Raw genomic sequence first — 10,005 nt, 5'->3', positions numbered from 1 at the left:
CCGCGCGATTGCAGCGGATGCGGCGGGAGCTGAACAACCGCAGGAAAATCCTGGTGAAAAACCTGCCCCAAGACAGCAACTGCCAGGTTCGGGGAGCGAGCGTTGGGGCAGGGTTCGGGAGGAGAGCTGTCCTCGAGGTGTCCAGACTGGGGTCGGACGCCTTAAAGAGGTCGGCGGGAGAGGGACTGTTGCAGTGATGAGAACGACCCCTGGGTTTTGCAAAGGCATCTGCGTTTCTGAACATGCGACCACCTTTCCAGGGAGGGTAGCAGATTAGGAAACTGAGGTTCGAAAAGGCGAAACGGTGTGTCCATGGTGGTGAGAATCAGGGGCGCTCTTTCCTCCCCCTACTGTCTGAAAGGAGGAGGTGGGGTGGTGGGTAAAAGAAAGAGGGGTGAGCCGTGGAGCACAGATTGGTGTGTGTGGGGGGCGAGTTTTCGGGAGCATCTTGACAGGGGCGGAACATCCCGCGTGGGTTCCTCGGGACGCGGGGGTGCCACTGGGGGGTTGGGGGGGCGGGGTCACGGGAGAAGCGGAATGAGTTTTACTGTTGTAAAAAGTACTTGATTAAGTTTGTATGAAACTACTCTTGTCAATTTGCTAAGGCCCGGGAAAAGACTTCACTGGACTTCGGGGAGTCATGCTAAGGAGTGGAGTATTTTGCTCCTCAGTGACTGATGAGGCTGAAAGTTAGGCTGTTCTCTGAGCCACATTAACTGTTGCTTTCAGATTAGACACTCTGCATCTTGCTTTTTTACCTTTTTGAAAAGTTACATACTCATTGTAGGAAAGCTAGAAAATACAGAGATACACAAATGGGAAAAAGAGAAATTGCCCATATTCCTGAAACCCAAAGATAAAAATCACTAGATATGTATTCTTGTTTTTTCTGTCCATAGACATACATACATTTTTTTGTTTTACTGAAAAATAGGATGATTTCTTTGATTTTTTAGGTTGCTTAATTGTCTAATGTTTACATATATTTCACATATAACATGAATTTATATAACATGTGTGGATGGGGAAAGTGGGCTGTTCTCAAGAGAGAATGATGAAATGCGAGAATAGTTGTATATGTGTGCATTTATGCATGTTTTCTGGTAGATTTGGGCCAATTCATCGAATTCTTGTAACCAGCTTCATGAAATTGCAAAAGAACTGTTGACAGTTTCATGGTAGTTCCTCCAGGTTGGTGTTGGGTGGTGTCAAGTCCATTTTCCACTCATAGTGGCCTCTGTGACTGCATAGAACTACCCCATTGTAGTCTTTCTACACTGGGTGGGTTGTAATCACCAACCTTTTGGTTAGCAGTCCAGTGCTTAATTGTTGTACCATTAGAACTCCTACTTCTCCCATATGACCCATAAAATTATGAGTTCAATGCCTCATTACTATGTTGTTGTTGTGAAATGCTATCCAGGCAGGTCTGACTCTTAGCAACTGTCTGTACAACAGAATGAAACACTGTCCGCTCCTGAGTCAGCCTCACAATTGTTGTTTGTGTTTGAGCCCATTGTTGTTGTCACTGTGTCAAGCCGTTGAGGGTCTTCCTTGTTTTCATTGATCCTCCACTTTACCAAACATGATGTCGTTTTCCAAATACTGGTCCTTCCTGACAACATGTTTAAAGGATGAGAGACAAAGTGCAGTCGTCTTGGCGTCTAAGGAGCAATCTGGATATACTATGTAATCAGACCTTACTTACTCCAGTAAACCCACAGCTGTCTAGTTGATTCCAGCTCACAGTGATTCTAGAGGACAGAGTAGAACTGTTCTTCCTGGTTTCTGAGACTAAATCTCAAAAAGAATAGACAGTCTCATCTTTCTCCCTTCAACCGTGCAGTTAGCAGCCCAATGCTTAACCCACAGCACCACCAGGACTCATTAGACCTTACGGAGCTGCTAATAATAAATATGACCATGTAACTGTATAAACTGGAATGTGGCACTGCAGGTTAATGTGCTACACTGCAAAGTTGGGAGGCACTTCAAGCCCACCAGTCATTCCTAGGAAACTCTATCTAGGGTTGCTATGAGTTGAAACTGGCTTCATGGCACTTAACAACAGCAATAACAACCCTATAAAGTATATATTGTTGTTGTTAAGTGCCATCGAATGGGTTCCAACCCATAGCGACCCTGTATAGGGCTTCCAAGGAGCAGCTGGTGAGCTTGAACTACCGACCTTGCAGTTCAAATGGCTTTGCAGTCTAGCACTTTAACCCACAGCGCCACACCAGGACTCCATAAAGTATATGTAGGAGGGTGCATTTTATTTCAAACTGCAATGTAAAAAATTCTGTCTACCTTATTTATCCCATCCATCTTTCACTCCTCTCCATCATTGTCCACTTTCTATGGTCAGTATTTTGTCCAGTTGTTGTCATTTTTGTTTTGTTTATGTTCTCCATAAGGACTAATTAATTAACTGATTTCTTGAAAGCAACTTTTCCTGACTCTGCAAATAAAAGACATCAAGAGAGTAGGGGGAAGGAGGCTAGGAAGAAGCATGGTGGTGGTTTGGTTGGTGGCTGTGTGCCGTGGAGTCGGTTCCGACTCCTAGCGACCCTGTACAGGGTTTCCGAGGCTGTAAATCTTTACCGGAGCGGAAAGCCTCATCTTTCTCCCGTGGAACAGCTGGTAGTTTCGAACTGGTGAAGTTAGCAGCCCGATTCATAACCACTACGTTTCTAGAGCCCCTAGGCATATGGCATTAAAAAAAACAAAAACAAAATTAAAGAAGTAGCAACTCTGTGTATAGCTAATCTAGAAGAGAGGTGGGGACGTGTCTTGATTTTGTTTGTAGAATGCCAAGTAGTTTTAATGCATTTCTTTGCATCAATTAAAAAAATATTTAGATCCAAAATTCTAGACACTGTTTATTCTTCCTTTGCTGTTGGTACATTTCTCATTTCCCTTCTCACAAGATTATATATGAGAGGGCTACAAAAAGTTCTTGGAAAGATTCCATGATCTTTTAATTCCATTTTCCATTAAATTAAAAACAAAACTCTTTAATGTAAATTAAGTGAACGTTTGCAGAGCAAATCATGAGCTTTACATTAAAAAAAACCAAATCATACACTTCGTTGTGTCTGAATGACTGCAGTCCTTTCAATGGCACATCACTTACTCTACTTTCTCTCTGTGTTTCTTCCTTCTGTTTCTCTTCTTTCCCATTCCTTCTGAACTTTGTCTCTGGGTAAGTGCTACCCTGAACTCGAATGATTGATCATTCTATGGTGTGCACACCTTACTAATGTTGTTGCCTTCCCTATATACATGTCTATTGCTTGGCTGAAAATTATGCCAATATTCACTCACTGGGGTGAGTCCAGTTCCAGACTTGAAGGGTGGTCAATAGCCAGAGTGTTGGGGTTCCACCAGTCTCTGTCTGACCAATAAGTCTGTTGGTTTGTTTTTCAATGATATTGAGGTTTGTTCCACATTTCCCCATTCTATCTAGGAACTTCTAATGTGAGCCCTTTCATTTCCATGAACTTTTTGAGCTCGTGTCTGTGTGTGTCTAAAACAAGCGGACCAATTAAAGGAACTGTTTTAATTACTTGGTAGTAGTGATGGAGAGGGAGTCCTGTTGTGTCTGTAGGATAAGCATGCAACCTCAAGGTCAGTTTGAACCACAAGGTCGGTGGTTCAAAGTCACCAGCCTCTCCTTGAAAACCCTATACAGGGTCATTATGAGCTGCAGCTGACTCGACAGCACTTCACAACAACAGTGACGGAGAGAGACTTTATGGAAACTACACAGGGTTTGCATTTGGGGGTGTTTTATTTTTTAATATAAATCTTTAAGATTTCCTAGAAAATTGTTGTTGTTGTTAAGTGAAGTCGAATTGGTTCTGACTCATATCAGCCTTGTATAGGGTTTCTGAGGAGCAGTTGATGAGTTTGAAGCAATGACCTTGTGACTAGTAATTCAGTGCTTTTCCTGCAGTACCAAAGCAGGCCCTTACTATAAAGTTGTTGCTAAGTGCCGTCGAGTTGGTTCTGACTCATAGTGACCCTGTTTAGGGTTTCCGAGAAACAGCTGGGGGTTTTCTGAGAAGCACCTGGTGGGTTTGAACCGCCGACCTTGTGGTTCAAACTGGCTTTATGGTCCAGTGTATTTTCCTGCAGCACCACAGTAATAAGCATAAATTATGAAATAAAATTGGTGTAAATTCTGTATCTACATGAGTCTTGACTGCCAAGTGAAGTATCATACATTCTATAGCAGGTTACATGCTTTTGGATGACTAAAAATTATCACCTTAAAAGAAAAAAGTTAGCAACTAGAGACTTGTTTCCAGACTTGTCCTAGCATTTACTTTTTTCTATTGTTTTTAATATGGCAAGCCTATCTTTTTAAAATGCAAAGACTAGGCTTAGTCTTTGTAACTCCCACCAAACACCTCTTTTCCTGATGGGTCTGAGTAATAGAAGGTGAGAGAAGATACTGATAGGATGATATGATTCAGTTGTGAATGAGTGTTAACAGAGTTAATTTCATACAAACTTGATCAAGTACTTTTGCTCACTACCATCAAAGAAGAGCATGGAATAGAGCATATCCTTTGGACCCCCAGATCTCTGTGCATTGAGCTTCCTGAACCTAGTGTTAGAAAGCTGTGACATTGTAGAAGTGGCAGAGGAACAACAGCCACAGAACCAAGAGCCAGAGCAGGAGACTGAGTGATGGGCTTCCCAGCACATGGAGCAAATAAAGCTGAGTGACTTGGGGTAGGAGGCTTGTTTGCAGAGTGTGGGGCCTCCAGGCATTTAATTGGAAGAGCAAGGTCTGCTGACCATTGGATGTAAATATAAAGCCAAGTTCCTTCAGACGGAGGCTTAGGTGGAGTGGTGTGTCCTGCTGGCATTTATCAGCAGCCCTAAAAGAGCTTTGTAACTTTGGCCTGGCAGAGAAGAGGCCTGCCTTTGGGCACAGCTGAGGAGAGGCTGTCTGATTGCCCAATGGTGTCCTGAGCATTCTGACACTTTATTGTGATCTGTTGTTAACTTCCCTAGCCAACCTCATAACCGTGAGTATGATGTCTGTGTGGTCATTGATTGATCCCAGATGAGAAGTAGAGTGTACCATGCATGAGAGGGACTGTTGGTACCATTTTCTTTCTAATATAAAAACAGTGCTTAAACTTACTTTACTCCCTTCATCCCCTCCCCCCTCCTTTGGTAAACTTGACACTATAGTAGATGAGCCATACTTACTCTTACGTTACTTTGGAGTACTTAGGCCTCAGTTTGAAAAACATAATTGGATAGAAATCTAAGATTTTTAGATTCTTTATGTGATCTGGTTCCTGCTTATCTTTCTGGTCTTATTATTAGTCTTGCATTGTGTTCTATCCCAAAATTATCAAGCTTTCTAAATTCTTCTAGTAGTCCCTGGATGGTACAAATGATTAATATTTTCAGCTGCTAGCTGAAAGGCTGGAGGAGGTTCGAGCCCACCCAGAGGCACCTCAGAAGGCCTGGTAAGCTTCCTAGTATCAGCTGTTGAAAACTATGGAACAGCAGCGCTTCTACTCTGACACACATGGGGTCTCCGTGTGTTGGAATGGACTCCCCAGAAACTGGGTTGGTTCCCCCAAGTACTTCATTCCATTGTAATTTGAGTATTTATAGTTATGTCTTTGAATGTTAGCCTCCGTGGAATGCAGTTGTTTATAAGAAACATAGCAATGTTGTGAATACTGGTACTTACATAGAATAGCCATTGTGTGTTCTTTTGTGTAAGCATAGTCTTTTGCAAATCTGAATTTGCAGATTTGGATTAGTTAAGGTAATGCCTTTACTATATGAGGGGGCTTTACAAAGTTCATGGAAAAATTCCACATCTTTCAATTCTATTTGTCCATGAGCTTTTAGCATTTCTGTAAATTGTTTATATTTTCTGATTAGCCTGCTTCTACTTCATTGTTACTGGAGTTTAAAAATAGAAACAGCAGTGGCATTCTACGTCATATATCATTTAACTGTTTTCTTTCATATTTTATGTGTATGTGAGTTCTGTTTTTGTTGTGTTGTTTACTTTAAATTTTGAGAGAGAGTATATTGTGTAATTGGAGTTCCTGGTGTGGCACCATGGAATCAGCAATGGACTGCACACTACTAGGTCTGATGGTTCAAACCCACCAGCTGCTCCTCGAAAACCCTATAGGGTCACTCTGAGTCAGAACTGGAGTCTTTGGCACTTAACAACAACATGTTATGTAATTAGAAGAAAATGTGAAGTGCTTTAGGGCTAGGATCAGTATCAGAAGAAGGTTTCTATTGGTTCACTTGGGTATTACTTTCATTTCAAAACACTATTATAGTAGTTGAGAAACTTGATGGTTAATACACAAGAACCATTTGAAAGCATAGTATTGTCTACTAAGCACTTTTTTAGAATCACAAACCATCAGTGTGGGAAACTCTGGATGATTTTATTTTGAAAGCTTATGTACCCCCCCCTTTTTTTTTCTATTACATTAAAAGATACACAGTAGGATTTTCTTATGTACCTTTTTTTTTAACTGTGAGAGTTTTGTTTTTGTTTTTGTTTTTACTTATATACACTGTTTTCTCTAACAATGTATTCAGTGATTAATGTCAGCATTTTTTCCCTAATACTAGGGTATTTTCTCATTTTGAAATTGTTCTTATTCTACGGAAAATGCCATCTCAGTTATTTCCAGAAATTACTTTACTTACTTTACTATATGTTGTTGTTGTTTTAAGTGCTTTCGAGTCAGTTCTGACTCATAGAAACCCTGTGTATGGTTTCCGAGAAGCGACTGGTGAGCTTGAACCACTGATCTTACAGTTCATACCACCGACTTTGCAGTCCAGTGCATTCACCTGCAGAGTCACACCAGGACTTACAATTACCCATTTTGTTTTCTTAATATAGTTAAGCAAAGCTGATTTATGGGTTCTAATGACACTGTGGATTAATGCGCCAGACTGCAAAACTGTTTGAACTGCAAGGTCGGTGGTTCAAGCTCACCAGCTGCTCCTCGGAAACCCTTTACAGGGTCGTTATGGGTTGGAACCGGCTCGACGGCACTTAACAACAGCAGCAACAATTTTGTTTAGTGTACTTTGTTATTCTGTTACCAAGAATACATGTAGCATGGATATTGAAAGCTGTTCCAGGAATATACTTGTAGCTTTCTAAAAGTGTTTCACAAATGATTATACTCTGCTCTGAAAACACATTCAGAGGCAAACTTTGTGGTTAGTATCACAATGCTGTATGTTAACAACCAGTCCAAAGATGTCTCCCTTCCCAATTAATGAATGAGTTATGCTTAGAAATTATTTTGGGGACTCGAAACATGTTTTTCCATAAAATAGGTCAATGGCATTTCATTTTGCTAGCATTTTAGCATCTATGATGCTTCTGAAGTGTTAAGGTTACATTAATAGTGTTGTTGAGTCCTGGTGTGGCACTGCAGGATAATGTGCTAGACAACAAGGTCAGTTTGAGCCACAAGGTTGGTGGTTCAAACTCACCATTTGCTCCTTGGAAACCCTATACTGGGTCGCTATGAGTAGGAACCGACTTGAAGGCACTTAACAACAACACTGGTGTTAGGTGCTATTGAGTAAGTTCTGCCTCAGAGAGACCCCAGTGAGACACTGCCCAATCTTGGGCCATCCTCAACAATCATTGCTATGCTTGAGCCCACTACCACTGCCACAGTGTTAGTCCGCCTCATTGGGAGGGTCTTCCTCTTTTTCTCTGACTTTGCCAAGTTTCATGTCCTTCTCCATGGACTGGTTCCTCCTGATAATGTCATCTCATCATCCTTGTTTCAAAGACGTATTCTGGCTGTACTTCATACACAGATTTGTCCATTCTTCTGGCAATCCTCGGTATATTTAGTATTCTTTGTAATAATCGTTTCCAACTCTGTAATTCAAAGGCATCACTTTTTCTTTGGTCTTCCTTACTCATTGTCCAACTTTTGCATACTTAAGGAGACAATTGAAAATACCATGGCTTGGGTCAGATGCACCTTGGTCTTCAAAATGACATCTTTGCTTTTTTAAAACTTTGAAGAAATCTTTTGCAGTAGATTTGCCCGCTACAGCATTTGAATCCTGGTAGCTGCTTCCATAGGTGTTGATTGTGGATCCAAGTCAAATTAAATCCTTGACAACTTCAACCTTTGCTCCATTTATTTCATGTTGCTTATTGACCTGGTTATGAGGATTTTTCTTTATACTGAGATAAAATCCATATTGAAGGCTGTTGTTGTGGTTCAGTGCCGTCGAGTCAATTCCGACCCATAGCGACCATGTATAGTGTTTCCGAGGAGCAGCTGGTGAGCATGAACTGCTGACTTTGCTGTTCAAATGGCTTTGCAGTCTGGCACATTAACCCACAGCGCCATACCAGGACTCCATTGAAGTCTGTTGTTGTTGTTGTTGTTATGTGCCTTACAGTCGATTCTGACTCATAGCGACCCTGTACAGGGTTTCCTAGGGTGTAAATTTTTATGGGAGTAGAAAGCCTCATCTTTCTTCCGCGGAACAGCTGGTAGTTTTGAACTGCTGTCCTTGTGGTTCGGAGCCTGATTCGTAACCACTACGCTACCAGAGCTCCTTATTGAAGGCTGTAGTCTTTGATTTTTATCAGCAAGTGTTTCAAGTCCTTTTCACTTTTCAGCAGGCAAGGTTATGTCATCTGCATATGTTGTTGTTGTTAAGTGCCATCAAGTCAGTTCCAACTCATAGCGACCCTGTATAGGTTCCAAGGAGCGGCTGGTGAGCTTGAACTGCCAACCTTATAGTTCAAGCCAATTTTGTAGTCCAGTGCGTTAACCCGCAAGGCCACACCAGGTCATATGGCAAGGTTGTATTTTCGGGTAACTTCTGAATATGCTTTCTGTTTTTTAGTGAGCCCTTAAAGCATTAAGGTTTTTGCCTGGCCAGTCTCATTTTTTTCTCTTGCTTTTCTTAGTAGCACTCAGATTTTCCTTTCCCGAGCTTCCCTTCCTTAACTGTTTATATGATTTGAGTAGGTGCCATTTCTTCTTCTCCCCTAACTGTCGCTGTGACAAACCAATGAAGAGATACTCTGCAAGGTCGGTGGTTCAAACTCATTTGTTACTCATTGGAAACTGTGCAGGCTTTCTGTGAGGCAGAGCTGACTCCATTGCACTTAATAACAACATCAACAAGCCCATGATTGTTTCGGCTTGGTATAACAGGAAGCCTAGGACTTTTGCTTGGTGTGGCACTTTAGGATAATGAACTGGACCACAATGTCCGTTTGAACAAGAAGGTCAGTGTTTCATGCCCACCAACTTCTCAGAAACCCTAGTCAGGGTTGCAGTGAGTTGGCACCAACTTGACAGCATTTAACAACAACAACTTTTGCTTAGGTTACATGACTCTTTCTCCATTGGGTATGAGTATAGAGATGTATAGTTTTTGTTTTTGCTAAACTTCTGAGACCAGAGCAGATAACCTGAGGCTTGGGGAGGGATGGTGGATTGAGGAGGAGAATTAGGGGTGTAGGGACGTTCAGTTGGAGCCTTGATCAAGGTGTTCTAAAGCTTGAGTTACGTATGGATTTCGCAGTTCTACAAGTCACCAGATTCCCTTATTGTTTCATTTATTTTTAAGTTGGGTCTTTTGTTACTACCAATCAATAGCATCCAGACTAATAAAACCTTATAATAGAAAACATGCAGTCTCAATTCTAAACCAGAATCAATGTCTCTTTCCTCTGGGTATCCATAATAACTAATAATCTTTGCTTATTGGATGCTGTACCTGGACCAAGAGGCAGTTGTTCGAACAGAGCATGGTAACACTGAATGTTTTAAAATTGGGAAAGGTGTGCGACAGGGTTGTGTTCTTTCACCATACTTGTTCAATATTTTTGCTGAGCAAATAATATGAGAAGCTGGGTTCTATGAAGGAAAACGTGGCATTAGGATTGGAGGAAGACTTATTAATAACCTGAGATATGCAGATGATACAACC

The 10,005-nt window shown here is 41.4% G+C and overlaps 1 protein-coding gene across 1 annotated transcript in view; it reads left to right on the top strand.

Moving 5' to 3' along the window:
* The first annotated feature begins 6 nt into the window (after positions 1-6).
* RAVER2 (ribonucleoprotein, PTB-binding 2) overlaps positions 7-10,005 on the top strand; it is a 137,197-nt gene continuing 127,198 nt past the window's right edge. Inside the window, exon 1 of the mRNA XM_006862459.1 lies at positions 7-86. Within this exon, the coding sequence (XP_006862521.1) occupies positions 18-86 (69 nt within the window). The 5' untranslated portion in view covers positions 7-17. The remainder of the gene's footprint in view (positions 87-10,005) is intronic.

The sequence above is a fragment of the Chrysochloris asiatica genome, unplaced genomic scaffold, assembly GCF_000296735.1.
Source record: "Chrysochloris asiatica unplaced genomic scaffold, ChrAsi1.0 scaffold00048, whole genome shotgun sequence".
NCBI classification, from domain to species: Eukaryota; Metazoa; Chordata; class Mammalia; order Afrosoricida; family Chrysochloridae; genus Chrysochloris; species Chrysochloris asiatica.
Note: the sequence above shows the minus strand (reverse complement) of the source record. Positions and strands in the feature narration are given on the sequence as shown.